This window comes from Rhinolophus ferrumequinum, chromosome 10 (genome assembly GCF_004115265.2).
Source record: "Rhinolophus ferrumequinum isolate MPI-CBG mRhiFer1 chromosome 10, mRhiFer1_v1.p, whole genome shotgun sequence".
Taxonomy (NCBI): Eukaryota; Metazoa; Chordata; class Mammalia; order Chiroptera; family Rhinolophidae; genus Rhinolophus; species Rhinolophus ferrumequinum.
The window spans coordinates 52,326,269-52,348,809 of NC_046293.1; the positions used below are offsets into that span (position 1 = coordinate 52,326,269).

General features: G+C 55.6%; 1 protein-coding gene across 1 annotated transcript; it reads right to left on the reverse strand.

Moving 5' to 3' along the window:
• Positions 1 to 567: 567 nt before the first annotated feature.
• Positions 568 to 22,475, reverse strand: KRT80 (keratin 80). The gene is made up of 9 exons (XM_033116091.1): positions 22,161 to 22,475; positions 16,439 to 16,647; positions 11,718 to 11,778; positions 11,344 to 11,439; positions 4,581 to 4,745; positions 3,967 to 4,092; positions 3,162 to 3,382; positions 2,627 to 2,682; positions 568 to 2,495 (listed from the first exon to the last, which is right to left on the reverse strand). Exons 1-9 carry the CDS (start codon positions 22,458 to 22,460, stop codon positions 2,371 to 2,373), a joined length of 1,359 nt encoding a protein of 452 aa, XP_032971982.1. The 5' UTR covers positions 22,461 to 22,475; the 3' UTR covers positions 568 to 2,370.
• Between the last annotated feature and the right edge of the window lie 66 nt (positions 22,476 to 22,541).

A 22,541-nucleotide genomic window follows, 5' to 3' on the forward strand; every position in this document is an offset into this window, starting at 1 on the left:
GTCACTTGGCTAGAAGTCCAGGAAGGCTCTGTGGGGTTGATAGCTTCTCTCTTAACCTGACTGTGGGTTTCCTGAGGTGAAGGGGTGGGGAACAATCGTAGGTGTCCTAGTGCAGGGCTGGGCTTGGAGAATGTCCTCAGTCCTTGTTTGTTGATCTGGAATTTGATTTGGCAGGATTAGGCCTGTACCCATCGGAATATATTCTGGGCTGTGCCAACCCCCACAGTTGTGCTTGAGAAGGAACCTGCCACCACTTGGGGGAATCCCCTGTGTCTATCCTTGCGAAGGCGTCCACATGGTGCCTGGACCTGTCAGGAGGCACTGGGAACATAGGTCAAAAGTGGTACGGTTTCCTTGTAGGATAGTGGGCAGGAGACCTTTTCGTGTCCTAGTTGCATTGGTCTGAAAATGTAACTAGGTCCCTAGCTCCCTTTCCGCATAAGTATTCCCAAAGTCCTGTGGTCAAACTGCTTGACTAGTGACTGACCAATACCAAGAAGAGAGATAAACACAGACACACAGCTTTATCTATGAACAAATCTCAGCATTTTATTCATCCCTGAGCAGGGAGAAGGGGCCTTGCCCCCAAAGAGTCAGCCAGTCAAGTTGGGTGGCTGGGATATGTGTTGTCTATCCAGTTACTATAGTATGTTACACTGATTATGCAGAAACAGGAAGGGAAGCAATAAGTTAAAAGCCACATAAGTTATGAAAAATAATATATATATTTTATATATCTTGTATCCCCACTGAGGACTTGCTCCCTTGGAAACCAATAAATAGGCAGAGAAAAAGCAGCAATTAGCACCCTTCTGGGACTTCAGGGCTGAGTATATATATGTCTGAATTCCCTGCAGCCTGAGAAGTCCCCCACAGGCCAGGAGGACCTTGAGGCCTATGGGGGGGGGGGAAGGGGGGGAGGCAACGCCTCTTGGAAAAGGAGATGAATGAATCAAAGGCTGGGGCCAGAAGAGGAGGGGCAGCAAGGAGCAGGCAGGGAGAAAAGAGTGAAGGAGAGGAGGTGGCTTATGCAGTGAGAGGCTAGAGCTGTCAGGATCCCCCTGCAAGCCCCAAAGTAAGAGCCCAGAGGAAAAAAGAAGAGCGGTTCTCTCAGCCTCAAATCTTTTTGGATGCAGAATTTCTCTTTGGTTGTCACAGGGGCTCCCCAGCCTGACCTCAAGGGCTCAGAAGCTCTCAGACTTGCCTGGACCATGTCTTCTTCATGGCCCCGCTGTAGGCAGGGGAGTGGGCAAGGAGGGAGGAGGGCAGAGGGGGAAGAAAAGCAGGAGCTATAACCCCACACGTGGGGTGTTTCTGGGCTCCTCAATGAATGAACGCAAAGGAGAGCAGGGCCAAGCTGTTTGGCCTGATGGGGAGAACAGAGACCCTGAGAAGGGATTCATGGGAAATGGGCTGGGGTTTCATGGCAGGGTTGGGGCTAGGGGTCTCCAGGGCCTGGTACACCAAAGTCAGGTTTCAGGCTGGGAAACACCTAGACGGGGGCAGGGAGCTGAGATCCCCTGGAGGGTGGTGAACCCCAGGATGGCAGGGAGGAGAAGGGAGGGTATGATTCTCCTGCCTGGTCTCAGACTGCCATCCGGCCTTTCCCCAAGGGAATTTTTCATGGCAAGAATAGCTTCTGGAGAAGGTGCTTGTTGCTGGTTGGGCAGCCGGTCTAATTCTGACTGTGACCTGCTAGGAGGAGCCCCCAGGAGGAGGGAGGGAGCACAGGTGTCTGGGTTGATCTCAGAGATCCAGGTCAGGTCTTAAACACCCACGGGGAGCCTCTTTCCCTCGCTCGCTAATACTGTCAGGTCTCTGGGGAGCCCAGGTGGTACAGGAAAGCCAGGGACCCTCAGCACCTCGCCCCCCTCCAGATACGGGGAGGGGCCCAAGTAGTCCCCATCAGCCCCTGGTCCATTGCTGGCTGGGGCTGGGCAAGCCAGGGCACTGGCCTCGGTGCCAAGGCACAGGCAAGGCAAGGCTTGAGATATGAGTTTAGAGCTAGGGTTGGGCAAAAGGGTCCAAGGGACCTTGTTCAGAGCCCTCTGCTGGGGAGGAGTCTCAGAAAAGCAAGGAGGTGGAGACAAACTGACCCCAAATCCAGTTTACCCAGTTGGGAAACCACTGGCCACAAGGTTGGAAGGGTGGGATTGTGACATATTGATATGGAGTGGAATGACTCTGAACAGCTGGTGACAGTCCTGTCCCACCCCTGGCACCCACAAAAAAGTCATTGTTTTGAACTTTCAGTTCAGGACCAGGTTTGCCTCCCCTCCCAACCTGGAGGCCCCAAGTTGCTTTCTTGAGTCTAGCTTACATGCCTCTTGCTGCAGTGGAGTGACGTGGGGCCCCTGGGGTCCAGCTGCCTCACTCTGAGGCCTCCGACTCCTGCAAGAAGAGCTTCTCTGACATTTCGGTGATTTTGATTACAGGGCCTCTGCGGTTCTTCTTCTTCCGGGAGGGGGCGCTTGTGAGGCGGGACTTGGAAGCAACTACAGGGAACAGAAGCGGTGGGGGAGGGGAGGGGCTGGAGGTGTGAGAGCTACTTAAAATGATGCCTTCAGGGTCATAACCCCAACCTGTCCCCATCCCCAGCATGGCTTCTTGGGGCAAGTAGACTCACCGCTTCTAGATCTGGACTGCATAGTGCTGACCATGGCGGCTGAAGGCAAGTCCATCCTGGGAAAGGTGGGAAATGGTGGGATGTGAAGGGAGCCTGTGGCTTATGTGCCCCTGGGATTGGGGGTCTGAGGCCTGGCAGGTAGAGGGCAATTCTTGGTTGTCACTCCCAGCCCTGGGCTGCCCTGCTCTGGGACCCTGGCTAGCCGGCTTGTACTCTCTGGGCCTCTGTCCCTTCTCCCTGAATAAATGGCTAACATTTCCTGAGCCATTCTTTGTGACAGGCATTTGCATGCAGAATCGTATTAATCCTTCCCACCACAGGTAGGCCATGTTTATGATCAGACCATTTTATAGAAGGAAAAGCAGAATTAAATGAACTTGGGCCAAGAGCCCAGTTTGTAATAAGTAGCTGAGCCAGGACATGGACCCAGGCCTGCTTGCTCCCGGTATCATGCGGGGAGGGGAGGATGGCTTTGAGAGGGGCTGGTCCTTCAGGCCTCCCCCCCACCCCCCGCCCTGCTGGTGCTGCCCCTTACCGGCTCTCCTCGCCCTCCACCAGCTTGCAGTAGGTGGCGATCTCAATGTCCAGGGCCAGCTTGGTGTTCATGAGCTCCTGGTACTGGCGCAGCTGCCGTGCCATGTCCTTCTTGGCCTGCTGCAGGGCGTCCTCCAGCTGGGCCAGTTTGGCCTTGGCGTCCTGGAAAGCCAGCTCACCCTGCTCCTCGGCCTCCTTGATGTTCTCCTCCAGTTTCAGGCACTGCAGCCAGGAGGACAGAGGAAGGAGTCAGTGAGCAGGTGTGGGAGGGAGAGAGCGGCCAGGGCCAGGAACTCACCTCTGTCCTTGGTGGAGGGAGGGCTAAGCAACGCATTTCTGGGTACAGTAATGGGTTGCACTGTAGCAAGAGGGAGTTCAAATAGACCTAGGAGACACTTCCCCAAGGCCCCCAAAGAGGGAAGTCCCACAAGCCCCCACAGGAGCCTGTCCCAGCTGTCCTGACAGGGCAGCATGTCATCTGAAGGCTCATCCTGGCTGGAAGCTGGGGCTCAGGTCTCCACTCCATTCTCTCTGTATAGTTGTCGGGAGGCCATGGGTTCTGGGTGCGAGTGGTGGTGGGGCTGTCTAATGTTCCCACAGCCCCGGCCAGTGTACAGAGCACTTTCACATACAAAGCTCATGTGATCCTCAGCTATCTTTGGAGGACAGGTGAGGAAACTCAGGCCCAGAGGTGCTAAGTGACCTGCCCAGGTCACTCGGTCAGGTCTTACATGCACTCGGCATGCGAGAGTATGAGATTTGGAGTTCCCACTACTCCCCCTCCGGGTGGGTCCTCCAGAACTCACGTGGCTCTTGATGGAGAGGATCTGGGATCGCAGCTTCTGGATGCGCACGTTGAGGTCCGCGATCTCACTGCGGCTGCTGTGGAGGCTGTTCCCAAACTCAGCTGAGCAGGCAGCCCGCTCCTCCAGCTGGAGGGCGTGGAGGAGGTGTTGGTGAGAGGCCACTCACTGTCTCTCCCAGTTCCCCCGTGCCTCGCTCCTTGCTGCTCCTTTTTGTCTCACTCCCCAGCCCCACCTCCTTCTCTGCAGCCACCACTGCAGGCCAGCCTCTCCTTCCTACCTCCCTCTCCTGTCCCCACCAAGTCCTCCTGCCCTAGACTGAGCCCCATGGGCTGTGCCCACACCTGGCCTGGCATTGCTGGGTAGCAGCAGCACTGTTGAGCTTCTGGAGGGTGCAGATTTTCCCCGCTCCCGTCACCCCTCGGGGCCCAGTGCAGTGCTGGGCTCTCAAGTTCTCTATACCGGCCTGTGAGCCAGCTGCTGTGGTCTCCTGCCCCTGTGCTTCCCCATTTCCCTCTCCGAATCTTAGCACATAGCCGAAGGCAACCTCAGCCATCGAGTGCAGCCCCTCCCGTCATGGTTGCTTCCCTCGACTGTGCGCGCTTTCAGCCTCGAACCTGGCTCCGGGAGTATGCCTCGGCCTCCTCTAGGCTTCGAGCTGCGATGGCGTCATACTGGGCCTTCACCTCCTCCACGATGCCACTCAGGTCGATGTGGCAGCGGCTGTCTACGCCCATGGTCACCGACACGTCCTTCACTTGAACTGCCAGGTCCTTGAGCTCCTGGCCGGGCACACAAGTCGGGCGCTTAGGGCTGGTGGCGGGGGCACCTGACCCTCAGCCAGTCATAGTCCCCCATAGTCCCTCTATCCCCAGGGAGAGTGTAAGGTGGGTTACTGTGTCTCCCTAGAGAGATGATCAAGCATGAATGCCCCCCCCCCCCCCGCCCACTCCATCATGCTCTCAGCTTGGACTCAGGAAGCAGCTCGCAGCCCCACTCGCCCCGCCTTTGGCCTCCCTCTCTGAGTGGAGGGAAGGGGCGCAGGGAGGCCTCCTGGCTCCAGAGGCTCACCCCACAAGCCTTATTCCTCTTCACTGTTCCCACTGTCTACACTGTGGCCCGCTCCCAGAGTGGGACACCTTCCTCCCGGCTGTTGAGGGGACCTGGGGGAGTTGTCCCCTCTGTTCATTGTTGCACCATTATGGCTCAGTGGTGTGCAGCTCGGCCTCCCCCTATGGTTGGGAAGCTGCCTGAGGGTCTGGCAGAGCCATTTTCATCTCCAGGCCCCCCACATCTGGCAAGGGAGCGTCTAAGTGTTGGAATGAAAGCCTGTAAATGATGAGGGGCAGGAGCTGACCTACAGGCTGACACGTCTGTACCCTACTCGCTGCCAGAAGCCAAGGCTGAGGTGACTGCAGAGTCACCCTGAGACTCACTGCACCCTCTCCGTCTAGCTGAGGGCTTGCCTGGCAACAACAGGACTTCGCCTCAATATTTTCAGCTTCTCCCTATGCTTTAGGGTCCCTCTTCTCTGCTTAGAAAATGCCAGCCCCCGTCTTTGGAGAGCCCTGGAAGTGGTAAAGCCTCTCATTTTCTTGGGGGCTCATTCTGGGCCTGGCTGTCTGCTGAGTGCTTTCCAAGCAGCCCCCCATTTCATCCTCCCCAGGCTGGCAGGCGCGTTAGCCCCTTACAGACGGGAAAGGAACTGCGGCACCAAGAGTGTATGGAAACCGCTGGGAGTGCAGCGCCCTTGCTGTTTCTGCTGAGCTCCCTTAGAGGGGCGGACACAGGAGCTGAAGCCTCTGTCTGTCTTTCTACCCCAGACTGGCTTTCCATCGTGCCTGACAGCTTCTGGCCTGAATGCTCATGAGTGTGTAGAGGCAGGTGGGTAATAGGGGTCTTCATAAGGCGCTACAAGGTGTCACCTCTCGGGCCCTGGGCTGCTTTCCCTGGAGGTGCTAAACAATTGTCAGGGGCTGATAGGGGCCCCAGCGGGAAGGAGGAGGAGTGGCTGGAAGCCGTGTCTGAGGCTAACTTTGTACAGAGTGAGTCAGGTGGTCAGGACTCTGAAGGCAGGGTGGGGGGCCAGGTACCCTTGGGAAGGGGGGGGTGGAGCTCACCGGGAGGAGGAAGGTGTGGGGCGCGGATGTGAGTTACTTCTACTGGTATTCATAGTCCCCCCTGGACCCTTATTTCCATCATCAAATTTTGGTCAGTGTTCCCATTTTGCTGAAATATATATATATTTATTTAACTTGTTTGTTTGAATCAGGATGCAGACAAGGTCCATTCATTGCAATTGGTCTGTATGTCGCTAAGTCTCTCTTAATCTATAGATACTCCCTCCATCTTTTTCTGTCTCTGTTTTTTTCTTGCTTTTGTTGTTGTTTTTAATTGAAAACATCCGGTTATTTGCTTGGGCTCATTCCCCCCAGTCTCGATTTTACTGATCGCTCCATGGGCTGGTGTTTAACAAGCGCCTCTGCCCTCGGCATTCCTGAAAACTGGCAGGTGGATCTGAAAGCCTGCTTGGATCCGGGTTCGGTTTTTGGCTCATGACTACATTCTGATCCTGGTTCCTGACTTTGGGCCCCTCCTGATCCTCAGTCCATATTTATGCTCAGAGAGGTTGTGGTGGAGCCGCTGGAGTCTGTACCTACAGAGGCGGGTACTTCTGACCAACAACAGCTTGTACCCCTGTAGCTGTCGACTGCCGGGCTGGGGTGGGTCAGCTAGAGCCACGCGGGCAGCTGGAAGGCCCGCTGAGGGAGGCCGCCTCTCCCGTTTGCTCACTGCCCGCCCCGCCCACTTAGCATCCCTGGTGATGAGGAAAAGGAAGCTTGAGCAGTGGTGGGCATCCTGGAGCCCCTCTAGGGACAACCTGTCTCTGCCCCGGAGCCAATAGGACCCTGAACCTAGTGGCCAGCTAGCTGCCCCTTGGGGGTCTCCCAACCAGGGATTTTGATTGATCTTCAAGTAAACTTAACAGAGATCTCTGGGCAAAAGCAGCGGCGGGCCCAGCCCATGCCAGAATAAGGTGATGGTGTCTACAGAGTCACGCCCCACCTCTGTCGTCATCGGAGACTGACATTTCCCATACGGACGCAACATGTTGACCAGGGCTGCTTGGCTATGGACAGTTTCAGAAACTTTGGGGCTTCCTTGGTCAACATAGTGCGGGGGTCAGTGGGTATGGGGAGTTCCAGATAAGGCCCTCCATTGGCCCTTCTAGCCCCGGCCTGAGCTGGCATTGGTGACGGGCCAGGAAACGGCCAGGGCTCTGTCAGAACACACTAGAGGAGGGCCTCCCCCATCAGGGTGAAGGAATTGGCAAAACACAGCTGGTGGAGCAGCCTCAGATCCCTTCTGGAAAGTGGCAGGGTAAGCATGAGCTCAGTAAACAGAAGCAGGAAATGGAGGGTTTAGGACAACTGCAGACCTGTTCAGACACGCCAGCCCCGCGGAACTGCAGAGGGTTCAACAATACTGCCTAGTGTGGTGTGGAAGTGCTAACGTGATGTACACCTCCACGTTGGCAAGAATTAAGCTAAGGTGCAGTTTAGAGCTTCTCTAGGGAACCAGAGCCTGAAGACACTACCACGTGTGTGACTAGATGGTGACTCTGAGGGGATAACTTAATGCTACTTGGTAAAATGCAGTGTGTAATGGCACTGGGCTCTGAATGCCGCCACCTCTTATGAGCTGGGTAACCCTGGCCAACTTTGTAAACCTCTCTGAGCCTCAGTTTTTTCCCTGGAAAATGGGTATAAATATAGAACTGAAAACAGCTAATGTTTACAAAAACTTACCATGTGTCAGACACTGCTCTAAGGGCTTTAGGATATATTAACAACAAAAATCCTCACAACAGGTCAGTGAGCGAGGCACTATTATTCTCCCTATTTGACAGACGGGGAAATTGAGGCATGGAGAGATAAAAGAACCTGCTGAGTTTATGTAATTACTGAGCCAGGATTCAAATCCAAGCTGCTCTAAAGTCTGTGTTCTCTTAATGTTTATCCCTACTTCATAGAGTTGTGAGGATTAAATGAGATTATGACTGGAAAGCACTTAGCACATTGCCTGGCATCTAGTAGGCCCGCAATAAACAATAGCTAGGGATACTATCGTAACTGGTGACAGTGATGGAAACGGGGTGTAGTGTCCACAGGCAGAGCAGGCTATTCCTGGAGCAGCCTCCCCGAGGCACCACCAGGGCAGGCGCCAAGGTGGCTTAGGCACAGCAGGCTCTCTTTGCAGAACTCTGCATCCCAGGAGGTGTGTCAGGCTGCAGGGGGGTGTCAGCAGATTGCGTAGCTAAGCTCCCTGGAACCAGTATTTATGGGTGGGGCAGGTGGCGCTCTGGCTGGAAGCAGCCAGGCCCCAAATGCACTTGGGAGCTGGAGAGTACCTTGGAAGCTGGGGGGGAATGTGAGCCTCTGCTAGCTAGCCTAGGCTTCTCTTAAAAGCCTGTGTCCCTGGAAGTGGGGGGCAGGGGGTTGCTTGGGAGGCTGTAGAGTATAGATGAGGCCCTGAGCAGCCCAGGGCCTTCAGCTCCTGGGAAAGGCTTTTAGGCGTTATCCCTGCAAATGTGCATATGTGTACAGTAGGGAGAGCTGTTTCCTGGGACACAGAGGTGGGCCTGCACAGCCATGCTTTTCTGATCTAGTGTCTGCTCTAAAGTTGAAATCGATGTGTCCAGCCCTCCCGGGGCTACTCACATCTGACATGTTTTTCTTTCACCTGGGTGGCCATGGCTGGCACCTTCCTTTGCTTAGACCTGCTCTGTCTGATGCGGTAGCCTCTAGCCATATATGGTTGTAGGCATTTTGAAATGTGGCTAGTCAAAACTGAGATGAGCTGTAAGGGTAAAATACACATCAGAATTTGAAGACTTAGTATGAGCAAAAGAATGTGAAATAGCCCATTCATTTTTTTAAAATATTGGTTGCATGCTGAATAATCATATTGTGGATATATTGAGCTAAATATAATATATTATTAAAATTAATTCTTTACGTTTCTCTCCTTTTTGAAAAATGTAGATACCAGAAACTTAAAATCACATGTTATTAAATTACACAATTATGCATAAATTTACTTAAAATACATGACATATGTGGCTCACATTATATTTCTATTAGCGCCGGCTTAGAGACCCACTGTGTGGGGAATTGTTTTAGCAAAGGACCAGTACTGCCTTCTCAGCCTGCAGCAGTGTATGGAGAGAAATGCACACCTCACAGCCTAACATCTTGCTGCCACCCAAAGTAATAGTAACTGGTCGAAAGCCCTGAGCACCTACAGCATTCACTGCAGTCCCTTCTCCACAGCCATCTTATACCAGCACAAGCCATACGCTTCACCCCCCTCTGCAGTACCCCTCCCTGTACCCACCAGGGGCAGCCCGGAACACTGAGAACAAGGCCCACAGCCCAGTCCCGTGCTCATGGCCCCTGTCAGCGCTGCCTTAGCCACAGCTGCTCCTTTCTCTCCCTTTCATTACCAAACTCCCTCCTGCTGTAGGTGCTTTGCACAGCTCTTCTTCTGCCCAAAGCCTCCTCAAATGTCCACTGGGCTGGATCTACCCAGTTTGAGCCTTCTCTCGCTTGCACCTCCTCTGAGATACCCCCTGACCTTGGGGTCTGAAGCTTTGCCCTCCCGCCAGCAGTATTGCGTCACCTGGTTTCTCCGCAGCCCAGCACTTTTCACCCTCCTAAATGATCTTGTTCAGATGTATGTTTACCTGCTAATTACCTGTCCCCTCTGAGCTAAGCTGTACCCTCCTGAGATCAGGAGCTTTGGCTTACTGCTGTGAGGTCACTGCCTGGTACCTGGCCGGCACGCAGTAAACATGTGAAATGGATGCATGGATTTAGTCCTCATCACAACCCTGTGAGCCCGGGAATACTACTCTCCCCATTTTACAGATGAGGAAACTCAGGCACAGAGTGGAGACGTAACTTGCCCAACGTCACAGAAATGGTATAAAAGGTAGAGTCAGATTGGGATCCAAGGGCTGCAAAATCTAAATGGAGCACGAAGTTGTGTAGCTGTGACTCTGGCAATACTCAGGTATAGCGCTGGTTGTGCCTGGCCTTCCTCCAGTCTATCTCCATAGCTAGGACCTCTGTCCTAGCTTAGAGCGTGGGCCCTGGGCTTGCTGAGATGTGGGTGAGCAGAGCGGAGGGTAGATTCCAAAACATTGGTCCGGCTGTCTGCCTGGGCTGCCCCCACAATGCGTTTGGGCAGAGGAACCCCTAACTCACTTCTCAAGCCAGTCAGTGGTGCCCCTGGTCATCCACATAGGGCTTGTCCTTCCTGTGGAGGGCTCTCCCAGGGCCATGAAGCTCTGCAGGGTGGCTGATGAGGGTGGTCTGCCTGGGAGGGAGGCCTCCCTGCTGTTCCCAAAGGATCATGGTATATTCTCTGCTCTGCTACCTCCCAGGGCCACAGACAGATCTCAGGCCCACGAAAGCCCCTCCGGGGCTGAGTTTACTGGAAAGGAGTGTGGCCCATGTGCAGACCCAATCTCCCTCTCCACAGGATGGGGCCATAAAGCTGTGGTCAGCAGTCCCGAGGGCCATCGTGGCAGAATTTTTTGATTGCATTGGTGACGTTGATCCCTGCTCTGACTTTGGCTGCACTGCCATAGCTTGGCACCCGCTGTTTGCAGCACATAGGCTGCCAAGTCCTGTCATCCCCAACAATGGTTCTGCCTGCTCACAGCTGGATTGAAGCATCACCCCAAACCTCTTCACCCCTGGAACAGGTGGTGTGGAGAGAGGAACACAGATCCCAAAGGATGCCGAGGAGGCAGAGAGGAGCAGAGGGGTGGCGTCCAGCAGCCAGCAGCAAGGCCCATCTGCTAACTGCCCCTGTAGCGCACTGGGCCTTGCTGGGTCACTATCCCCCACCAGGTGCAGCTGAGGACTTAGGGATAAATGAGAATGTGTGTGGAGGCTCCTCTGTCTGCATTTACTGTGTCATTTTTGTTCAGCAGAAGCTCGGATTGTCTGGGAACCAGAGAATCTGACTACAGATCTTCCCACCCTTCCCAAACAAAGGGTGAAGTGTGCGACTATCAGAGCTGGAACTGTGGGTGCCTGTGCTCAGTCTACGGGGATAGGTTCGTTCAATAAGAACGGCTGAGAGTGGCCTTTTGGGAACCTGCCCATGCTCCACAAAATGAGTGATGAAGGGAAGTGTCGGATTATTGATGGCCGTGCAGGAAGGGGTTTAGGAAAGCGTTACCACTATGGCCAGAAGTAGTGAGTGACTGTGATGGCTCCACGCCCCACTGTATGCCTTCCGTCCCCTGCACCCCTTAGCCGTGGACCAGTCAGCTCTGGGCTCAGCGGGACACTGGCCCCGTCTTACCTGCTCATAGATGGTTTTCATCAGCTCCACGAAGCTCTGCAGGCCTTTTAACTTGGTCTCCAGTTCGGTCCGACGAAGACACTCTGCATCCAAGTCCTGCGGGTGGGAGCACTGGTGAGTGATGGGAGAGGAAGTCGAGGGGTCACAGGGCAGGAGTGAGGCACGGGGGCTTTGCTTCCTGGGTGAGATGGGGGTGATTTCCAGAGGAGACCTGGCTCAGAGCCTGGGAGCCCGAGCAGGGTGGGGACAGGTATCTGTCTGTCTGTCTGTGCTCCTGGGACTCAAGCCTCTCACGGCTTTGCTTGGGGATCCTGAGGGAAAGCGGGCAGAGAGTCCATGAGGAAGGAGCCCCTGGGGCAGGCTGGGCAGGCTACCTTTTTTAGCTGGACAAAGGTAAACTCCATGTCTGTGCGCTTGGAGATCTCGTCTTCATACCTGGGAGGTGAGGAGGGAGAGAGAAACAGAGAGAAAAACAGAGAGAGAGCTTGCTTAGCTGGGTGTGATGGGAGCTTGGGGTTTGGTTAACCCTCCTTGGGTGGGGCTCAGGGCCTCTTCTGTCTCATTTGGTGCCTTGTGCCAATTAGAAAAAAGTGGCTCTTCCTTCGGGGGATGGAGCCCCCCGTCTTCTATGACATGTCCCCTCTCCCACGTGATACCCTAGTGTTGGCGCTGGGGAAGCAGGCAAACCTCTTCTCTTTCCTGATTATCAGCCAATCCTCTCCCTGTGGTACCTGTCCCCTCCCTGGCTCTGCTCCTCAGTCACCTCCTCCAGCAAGCCTCTCCTGATCGTGCAGTCTTTTCACCCTGTCATTTTGTTCCCTCATCTTTTGTTCCCCAGGAGTCTCAGTGTCAAATAAGCTTTTGATCAAGTCTGTGCCACGCATCCGGCTCACCCTTCGCCCTCTCCCACCTCCACCCTCCTCACAACCCCACCCTTCTGTCCTCTACGAGATGGTAGGACACCATTCCGTCCTGTTCCCTCCAGAGGGAGGACAGGAAGAGCGTGGACTTAACAGTCGGACGGACCCCGAGTGTAGTTTTGAGCAGGTAACTCTACCCCTCCTTCCTGACTCTTTGTCTCCCAGGGGTGCGTGTGTCTGCACGTGCACTTGTGTGCATGTGTGTGTGGGGGCTGATGAAGTCCAGCCTGTACAGTCAGTACGTCACTAAGGAGGGTCCCCTCTCGTCTCAGAATTGCCTCCTCATTAAGTCCACTCGTATCTGGAACAAGGACACTGTTAGATGGGGAGACGGGATTCCTGGATCCCTGACCTTACCCTTTCCCTCTAGTCAAGACTGCCGTCTTGGCCCCCCTCCCACCCCCAGCGTGGGGGTCTGCCAGACACAGACTTTCCTGCCTCAGCCCTGCCCGCCCCAGCGGAGGTGGGGATGCTGTGGCTTCCTGTTTCCTTCCCTCCTCTCCAAGGAATGCCTGAATCACTGGCGGCCTTAATTACAGCCGCCTGCCTGCCCCAGACCCTGACCTCACGGCAGGGGCCGCGTCATGTCGCCCACGTCAGCTGGCCGGACCGGCCACCCCTCAGGCCTTCTTTTCCACTAGCCTATCTGAGGTGCTGAGGGGAGCAGACCCAGGGGAGCAAGTGCCTGCAGGCTCTTGGGTCTTTGAAACAAACTCAGGGTGCTGAGTGTGTACACTCTTTCTGGCCATGGCCTTGGCTTCCAAGAGTCTGCGAAATGACGGTGCAGGTCACGGGGGTGGGGGGGGGCAGAGGGGTGGGCCAAGGAGACTGTTCTTCAGATTGGGGCCTGCCAGGGTGAACACAATGCCCAAGAAGCTTTACCTGCACCCTCTCCCGTGACCATCAGAGCCCCCAGCGAGGGAGGTCCTGTTGGTCCCATTTCATAGATGAGGAAATAGAGACTCAAAGAAGGGCTAAGAGGCTCATGTGGTGGGCTGGTGAAGCCCGGGGCTGTGAGCCAGACTAGTCGGCTCTCATCCTGCTTCCTTGCTAATCAGCTATATGATCTCGGATGAGCTACTTGTGTGTGCCTCAGTTTTGACAATAGTGGTAGTGGTGAGGATGAAATAAGTTGATACATGAAGTGCTTCCAACAGTGCATGGCACCCACCAAGCCTCTTGCTGCAATAATCACCTGAGCTCTGTTCTCCCAACACCAGGCCCAGGACCTCAGCCGCTTGGCCTGGGCCTCTAACAATTTCAAAGAGAGAAACTATGGGAAGCCGAATTGCAGAGAGAGAGAGAGAGTGGCTGGTTCTCTGCACATCCTTCACAAATTCTCAGGGCTAGGCTGACTTGAACAGGCTTCCCTCTGGAATCTGGGGGCCTCTGAGGAATTCCCTGCCCTAGGGATAGGGGCCTGGGGAGCCCCAACGTGAGAAGTCCCTCGTGGATGGACTGGCCGTCCCACACAAGCCTTGAGGTTAAACTTCGCCTTCTCCTCTCCCCTCTGGATAGCTGCCTGCCTGGGGGCAGGACCTTGGGGAGAGCCGTCCAGTGGGGAGGTCCTCTGAGGTGCCAAACTCCTCCTTACTCCTCACTCCTTACTCCTCCTGACTTTCCCATCCTTTTGTGCAGCCTTCCCTCCTCCCTTCTTATCGACTCCACTGGATTTCAGCCCCAGTTCACCCCTTCAACCAGATGCTCTTGTGCAGTGAACGTCTTGTACAACTGTATGCAGCGTTCCTGAGTCACTTGCTGTGTGGCATTGGGCAAGCAGGTCCCCCTAGCTGGGCTTCTGCTTCGTTCTTAGTAAACAGAAGAGTCAGCTAACTGGTCCTTGGGGTCCCGGCTACATCAAAGCTTTGAGAAGTCTCCATCCCTATAGAGGCTTAGATGACGCCATCTCCCTACTTCACCCCCAATCCTCTGTCAGTCTGCCAGCCTCCAGCTCCCAAACCCGTTCTCAGCCCTTTTCAGCTTGTCACACCCGCACCCCCCCACCCCCAACTTGTTTATTTCTAGGAGTGAAGCTGATCTCATCAGCCTTGTAGAGGCAGGGCACGCCCCTCCCTGTCAGGGCTTGGCCTGGAGTCTCCTGGTTCCCGGGGGCCCCTCTGCTCTGCCCAGGCTCCGCGCAGCCAGGCTGCAGCTTCCCCAGCTACGACCTGCAGACCCAGAAGCCCTCCAGCCTTGCTTCCCCCAACTCAGGTGGTTTCCCTCCCCAGAGAGGGGAAGAGAGACTCTTAACCTAAATAGTAATGTTGGGCAGAAGATGGAAACGAGGCAGCAGGCCAAATGAGGGGGTTGAGACAGATTAGAACATGAAGTAGTGTTTGTACAGAACTTCCAGTTACAAAGTGTCTCCACGGATGTGATCTGGCTGGGCTCACAGGAGCAGCTTCTCACAGTGGATGGCTGAGGCGAGGGATGGGATTTAGCACGCGTGGCTGCGTGACGTGTGGATGTGTGACTGAGGGCAGCAAGTCCCTGCCTTCTCTGGGCCTGTGTTTCCTTCCCCATGAAAGGATGAGCTGAGGCTCCCACACAGCTCTGCCATTTGCTGATCCTTTGAGGGCTAAAGAGATAGTAGATATCAGTGAAATGAGTCACAGATTCTAGTGTACCAATATGAATTTCCCTCATCATGATCAGATTCCCTACGTGTTTCCTAGTTCCTGGGAGGGCAGGGCTGGGGGAGAGGTGGCCCCAGGCCAGGGAAGGGCCCAGCCATGAGGAACAGCCCAGGTCAGGGCTGCAGATCATGCCTGTTGGATGGAAAGTTCCAGCCAGACGCACAGATAAGGAAACTGAGGCCCCAGAGTGGAGAGAGTTTCCTGTGTGACCATCCCTTCTGAATGCGGCCTGGGTAGGGGAGAGAGGTCATGCAGAGGCGGTGGGCAAGCTAAACCCCAGCCCAGGTCCCTGGACACCTGACAGGCTGCCCTCACCCTCCAGCCCTGCCTGCCTAGCTGTTCTGGAGACAACAGGCCTCACCTCAGGTCAGCAGGACTTGGGGCAGAGCTCAAGCCCTGGAGGAGGAGAGTGGGGTTTAGCCGTACCCTGTCCTCCCTCACCCTGGCTGGGGGCCTCCTTGCAAGGAGACCAGACCCAAGGAGGGGGCGTAGGGGCAAAGCCACGCTGCTCTGCCCAGCCTCCTTGTTCTTGAAGCCCTGGCCACTGAGTGGTCAGAGAGGGTCACCTCGCTGAACCACCCAAGTGCTTGGCTGCCTTCTAGACTGGCCAATTCAGTTTAGCAAACCTGTGTCAAAGGCTGCACTGTGTGCTGAGCACTTCCATCTTCTAGGGGATAGACGAGTGGTCATTTGCAGCCATACTAAACTCTTGACTTCCTGCTTGTACCAGCTTTAGTTGGTATCAACCATCATCCTACCCACTGCACACAGGAGGAAACTGAGGTTTGCGTGTTAAGCAACTTAACCGAGGTCACAAAGCTAAGGAGAGATGGGGCAGGGAGTAAACCCCTATCAGTCTCTGCTCAAGCCTGGGCCCTTAACCTGGGCTGTACTGCCCACCAGATTGTCCCTGTCTGTCTGTCCTGCTAAGCTGTAAAAGCATGTGCAGGCCGGGGCTGTGTTTCCCTCATCTCTCTGGATCCCAAGTTGGCCACTGAGTTCAGCGCGCACTACCAAAGGGGATTGCTTTATTCTAACAAAACCCACTGCTTCTGTCCTTTGCCTAACCCTCCCGCTTCTCCTTCCGGCCTAATTGAGATTGAAACCCCAAGCCATATCCGAAGCAGGAGCCCATCTGTCACTCTAGGTGGTGACAGAACTTCCCATTGCCAGCAGGACATGTGGACAAGAGCAAACATGTTTATGGGCACGAGAGGAGGGGATAGGAGATGGTGGCTGCGATGGTGCCCAGGGGCCAGCAAGCGCAGGACTTAGCTGTCAGACATCACAAGGCTGACTTTGTTGTAAGAGTCACTATTTGGGGGTGGGAGGGAGCTATGGATTCACCACTATATCCCTCCAATATCTAGAACACTGCCTGGCACATAGTAAGTCCTCAATAAGTATGTCTGAAGTAAAGAAATGTTCTTTAAAGAAGTTTCCTCTTTTTTTGGCTTGGGTGCCCCAGACCTTGCCCCTGAGTGCAGGCTGGTCCCCACCCACAGTCCCTGCCCACAGCCCCTGTGGGGCGCATGCTACCTTATTCGAAACTCCTCCACCTTCTCGAGCACCTGCAGCAAGTTGGATTCCAGCTGTCCCCGCTCCTGGCTCACTTTGTGCAGTTCCTCCTGCAGCCGGGCCTGATACTTCTCATAGACGTGCCCAAGGTCAAAGGCAGTCGAGCCCTGGCCCTGCAGGAAGCTCCAGCGGGTCTCCAGCAGCTGGTTACGCTGTTCCAGGGCCTGCACCTGGGAGAGCAGGAAGGCTTCAGTGAGAGGGCCAGGTGCGGACTGGTGGGGTACAGAGGCCCCAGGACAGCCATCATGCCCACACGGGGGCTTCCCTAGGAAGTGGCAGCTCATCTGCTTTCCACCCTCACTCCGTGCATTCAGAGGGCATCTCCAGTTACTGATTGTTAAAACTGAAGATCAGGTGAAGATCAAGCGAGATAAGGAGGGAACCAGAGAGGTGGAGCCAATTCGCAAGAGTTTCCTAGGGGAGGAGCAGGGCCAGCTACTGGGTGAGGGAAAGGGTAACTAGGGCGAGTGTGACAGGCCCTCAGTGCCCGCCTGGGGCGTGGGTGGGAGACCCTAGGGAACCTGAGGTATCAGAGGCTTCTCTGCCACCCCCCCCCCCCCACCCGCGACAAGCCTGGTCTCATCTTGCCTTGGAAACGCAGCAGGGTAGGGCCTGGTTAGTACTTAAATGCTAATCCTCCCAGCACCATGGACGCTCCAATCCTCAGTCTCCCCAGCTAAAGTTGGGGATGATATCCCCTGCCCTGCCCACCTCTGAGGGCTGTTGGGAGAAGAGCCTGGGATGCGCTTTGGAATATTATAGTAATAATAGCAAATGCTTCTGTGGCTCCTACTGGGCGTCAGGCCTGCCCTGGAGCTTGTCATCTTTAACTCATGAAATCCCTACAACAACCCCGTGGGGTAGGTACTGTTATCAGCTACACTTTACAGAAGAGGAAATAAGGTACTGGGAGCGTAAATAACGTGCCCAAGGTCACAAAATTAGCAAATGGAAGAGCCAGATGTGGAATCCTATTAGTTTGGATTTAGAATCTTTTAACCACTGCAACATATGACCCCGTCTGCTGCTGGGGTCACCGTGGGCCCTGGAGCCCACCTGCCCTTCCCGGCTGGCTTTTGCCTCTACTTCGGGCCTGTTTTGCCTCGAAGATAATGACGGGGCCCACGCCTTCTGGGCTCAGCTGTTCCTCTCAAAATGCCTCCTTCACGCTCTCCTGTGCAGACTGCCGCACGGGCTCCCAAGGTCCTTAGCTCCCATGCCAGCCACCGGCCGGCTGTCAGGGACCCTTGGGTCCCCTCCTTCCCTCCTGTTGGGGCTCCCCTCCTCTTCCCCACACTGCTCCGTCCTCTCCAGGCTCCACCTCTCTCGGGCCTGACCCTTTCCACCATCCCAGGCCCTCCCCAGGTGTGCCGCAGCTCCCCTCCTGCAGGAAGCCTCCCCGTTGCCCTCTAGGACGAGGCCCTCGTTTATCTGCTCCTCCCTTGTCCTGACCTACCACCTTCCCTCTCAGACTGAGAGCCACCTGCTCCCCTTTTGGGGCCCCTAACCCCTTGGTGCTCAGGGCAGGCGTAGGGTACTGAAGGAGGAGGATGGCTGGGGCCTGGCTTCTGGGCAGTGCGGGCTGTTGTCATGAGGACGTTGTCATAACCAGTCCAGTGATGTCCCCTGTGATCCATGGCAAGTAGCTGGGTCTCCTCCCGCCCATTGCTGGCACCAGCGCCCAGACTCAGTCTGAAAGAACCAGAATCACAGCCAGGAGCCTTTCGGATCAGCTGGTCTGTACTCTTCATTTACAGAGGAGGAGATGGGGGCCCAGGGCAGTCAAGTGATTTGTCCATTGTCACACAGCAACTGGGTAGCCAGGATTCCCATACAGGCCCATCTGACGGCTGCTGCCTACTCTGGACCTTCATGGGCTTCCTATGCCTTCCAAATTTGGGTGCTATGTGGGCCCTCCTCTCTCTACCCTGCCCACATCCCCACCTTTGCCTGAGACACTCTGATGCCCTTGGAAAGTCCCCCTTGACATTCGCAGTGAAACCATCAGCAAGACTATTGGACGATGGCCTTTGTGGGCTGTCATTCCTCTGCTCAACTCCCATTTGTACTGGTAAGTTCTGCTTGAAGCTGACCTAAGCGTACAGTCAGCTGTAGTCACAGCCAAACAGGTTCAGTAGGGATGGAAGTCAAGAGGGTTTCTGTCTTACTTGTGTGTGTGAGAGGGCTTATGGGGGGAGGTAGCTGCTCGCCCCACCTTCCCTCCGTTTTGACAAGCAGGAGCCCGTGTTTACACTGAGGGTGGGGTGAGAGCAGAGATGCGAGGCTGCTTCCTCCACCCATAAGCAACAAAAAACCCTTTACACAAGGAAGTCCTTCCCCTAGTCTAACCTCAACACCCTATGCTGTACACTAGCCTGCTGGGAGATGGAGCGCATTTGGCCAGCCAGTCCAGCCACGGGGCATTTTGATTGAGGGATATCCGGGCAGCCCCTTTCCCCTGCTGCCCTTGGGGGAGCTACCTGTTATCTCAGTGGATGGGGATGGAACTGAACCCCGACCCAGGACCTTCACTGCAGAAAGCCTCTTTCCTCTTGGAACAGAGGCCTAGGGAGGTGCCAGGTTAATTGCCACCAACCTGCCAAGGCTGCTGAGTGCTCACCTCTCATTCTCTTTCTCCCCCAGGCTGGCTGACCCCTCCTGCCCCTAGATCCCGTGGTGGTCATTCTAGGAGGGGCCTCAGAGAGCAAACCCCTGCTCTACGTGCCTTCCATTGTCAGGTGAGAAAACTGAGGCCCAGAAGCGCAGAACTCACTGTGACTCAACTCCATGGTACCGAGCCCCAGACCAGGGTGGGATAGATGTGTTTTTTTGTAGGGAACGGAGCAGCCCAGGTCCCCAACCTATGGGCCCACAGTCCAGGCAGGTGAACTTACAGGATGGTGCCCATGGGGCTTGCAGGTCCTATTCCTCAGGTGAGGGGAGGGGTGTCAAACCCAGAGGTTGGCTTTGCCCAGGGAGCCTCAGGGTCTCCTTGTCAGGAAGGGCTGGTTTGTGCCTTCCTGCATGCGGGCGGGGGGACTTCCAGAGGCCACATAGGCCCAGGGGAAGACATTGTACCCATGACTCTGTCTCCAGGCATTTCACCACCCTCTCTGCAGCCCACTTAGGCTGACTGATGGCAGTCCTGCCGCTTGTCCTACCTCCATCCCTACTGCTGTCTGCATGCGAAGGTGAGAGGACCCAGCCAGCAGCCTCTGCACATGTCCACATTGCCCTCTCCCTGCCTCTCTCAGCTTCCTCTCCTGCTGCTGCTTCTGTTCTTCCCTGCTCCTCTCCTGGCTGCTGCCGTACCAGTCCTTCCACTGCCATGAGCTCACGCCCACCCTCAGAGCAGAAGGGTATGTGAAGCACAGAGAAGGTAAGTGGCTTGCCCCAGGAAACACAGCCTGCAAGTGGAAGAGCCCATACTGTTCCAGGGCCTCTCACCAACTCTTGGTGGTCTCCCCCAATAACTCTCCTCCTCTCCCTCCCCCTTCTCGGTGCTCTTTTCTCCATGCCTTAGAGGACCAGAAGGGGATGGGGAGCAGGACTGCCCCTGCCTGTCGCTTCTCTTTGCCTAGAGACCTCACCCTGCACTGGTTATACATCTAATCCCCGTACATCTCTTTCAAGCCCTGTGCTGCACCCCTACCCAGGAAGCTCCAGATTTCGTACTCTTAACCACTGCCTGGGTGCACTCAGGCCCTTGCGTCCTTTACAAGGAGACAGGGAGGGATATGAGCTAACAGACCTTTTCCATAGAGTTGGTGGGTTAGCTGGGACTCTTTGGGCAGAGCCCTAGCGATCAGAGCCCCCAACGGGCTGGCATCCGCAGCTCCCTGCATCCATGCTGAAAAGCATGGGTCTCAAGGCACAGGCTTGAAAGTTGGGGGGCTCCAGTTCTGCTAAAGACCTTAGAGGGCATCACCCTGGCCCCTGGGCACAGAATCCTGACCTCTGGGGCCCCCAACCTGTGCCTATACAGCCTTCCATCCCCATGGCATAGGCAGAGGGTAATATCAGCCCTGGTGTTCAGGGAGGAAAGCCACCCGTCTGAGCCAAATTACATAGCTCAGGAAGCATTCCTTTTAAGGGATTAACCCAGGTTTGGAGTGGAGGTGTCTCTGCAGGGACCTGCCTCCCCAGGGCAGTGGGCTAGTCTCCTAGGGCCAACAGCCCAGCAGTACGGGGCTCTGCAACTGGCAAGGGCTTGGGCAGGGGACGTTCCACCTCAGTGGATGATATCCTCCAGTTGTTGCTTCCTCTCCACACCCCGCTCCAGTTGTTACACCCCCACAAACCCGGGCACTCCAGGTGCAGGAATGCTGGTCTGGGCACATGAATGGGGGGAAGAAATGGTTCCCATCTCAGAGACTCCTGGCTTTGTATCCCCCAGACGTGAGATGAAATCCAGCCTGTAGACTTGCTGGCGGTGTGACCTTGGTCCGGGCACTTAACTTCTGCATGCACAGTGCATGGTGCCTCCTTCTCAGGTGCATGGTAGGGGGACGGGCCACTGCAGGATGTTGCTGTGTGGGCTAAAGAACATGCATCTGCAAAGTTCCCGCAGAGAGCATGGCACACGCCGCTGCTCAAAACGTGTTCTTTTCTCCCCTCTGCCCCTCTTGGGAGCACCCACCTCGTGGGAACACTAGCAATGTGCAGAGGAACCCAGAAGCAGGGACAGCAAGGCGCAGACAAGGGCTGAGCCAGGCCAGAGGGATGAGGCTCTGGTTTACTGGGGGGCAGGGCAAGAAGGTTGAGTTTTCATCATCTGTAAAATGGGCATAGAACGACATCTTTCCCAAGGTTGTTGAGGGACACAGAGATAACTATGTAAGTACCTAGCACAGTGCCTGGCCCACAGGAAGAAATTCACTAACAGCAGCCCTTACTATTGTGACTCTCATTCTTGGGCAGGGCAGGAGGGAGCAGAGCGGAGAGGTCTGGTCAGCAGAGGTTGCTTGAAGGAAGTGAGTGAGGAGCAGGTTTGGGAGGTAGACAGGACTTTCTCGGAGCTCTTGAAGCTCTTGCCCTAGGGCAAAGGTAGACACGAATGCCCAGACCAGCATCCTGGCCATGGCAGTGGCTCTAGGAAGTCAGAATGTGTGAAGTCCCTCTGCTTAGGTGGGTGCCTGGCTGGCTGCCTGTTTCTGCCTCGTGCCATCCATCTCCTGCACTCCTATCTCTTGATGTGCCATAGCTGCATCTTCACTCCGAAGCCTCCTTCCTTCTGGATGCCCCACAAGCCCCCTTGGCTCCTGACTACGGGAAGCTGAACAGGGCCAGAGGCGGGGACAGGAGGGTGGACCACGGCTTTGGGGTAGGACTACAGACCATGCTCACATCGGCCATTCCAACGAGGGGGCATTCTCTTGGCCACACTCAGAGCTCCTCCCTAGTCCATGCCTGAGGGGAGCGTGACCCCAGGCCACACAGCACGTTATTATCCGGTCACACCTCAGAGGCCATCCTAGGGTCCCTTTCTCCCCGCCATGCCGGGATGGCTCAGGGATTTCCCTCCACTTCTCTGCTCAGAGCTAGCCTTTAGCGTTAGCAATGCCAGATCCCCATTGGCCGGGGGCGGGGCTGGGGCATGATGCTCAGGAAATGCAGAATTCAGCCACCTGCCCCGTCTTGATAGTCCTTAGTTTTCGGCAGCCCCCCTCCCACTTCTGCTCACCTTGCCAATCAGGGATGCAAATTTATCATTGAGGACCTTCATCTCCTCCTTTTCCTGGTTCTTCTGCTGCTGGATAGCTGGGTCCACCTTGAAGTCTAGGGGCATCAGCAGGCTGGGGTTCACGGTCACTTTGGGAATGGTGCCAGCTGGCCAGCAGCCTGTGAGGCTGCAGGAGCTGAAGCCTGGCCGAGGGGTCCCACAGCTGTCCCATTTCAAGGTCCCAGGCTGGGGGCCGCCTGCAGGGGTCACCTCACAGCTGCTAAGGCTGCTGAAGCCAACTACGCAGGAGCGGCAGGCCATCCTGGGCCCCCGGGCCCTGGGAACAGGGAAAGCACAGAGATGAGCGAGGGAGCCTTCGTGGGGTGGCGACGGCGGCAGCTA

Coding starts and splice junctions, on each gene's coding strand:
- KRT80 (XM_033116091.1), bottom strand. CDS start 22,460: ATGGCCTGCCGCTCCTGCGTAGTTGGCTTCAGCAGCCTTAGCAGCTGT. Junction 16,648..22,160: donor TTGCATCCCTGATTGGCAAG/GTGAGCAGAAGT, acceptor CTGCTCTCCCAG/GTGCAGGCCCTGGAACAGCG. Junction 4,093..4,580: donor AGGCATACTCCCGGAGCCAG/GTTCGAGGCTGA, acceptor CACGCCCTCCAG/CTGGAGGAGCGGGCTGCCTG.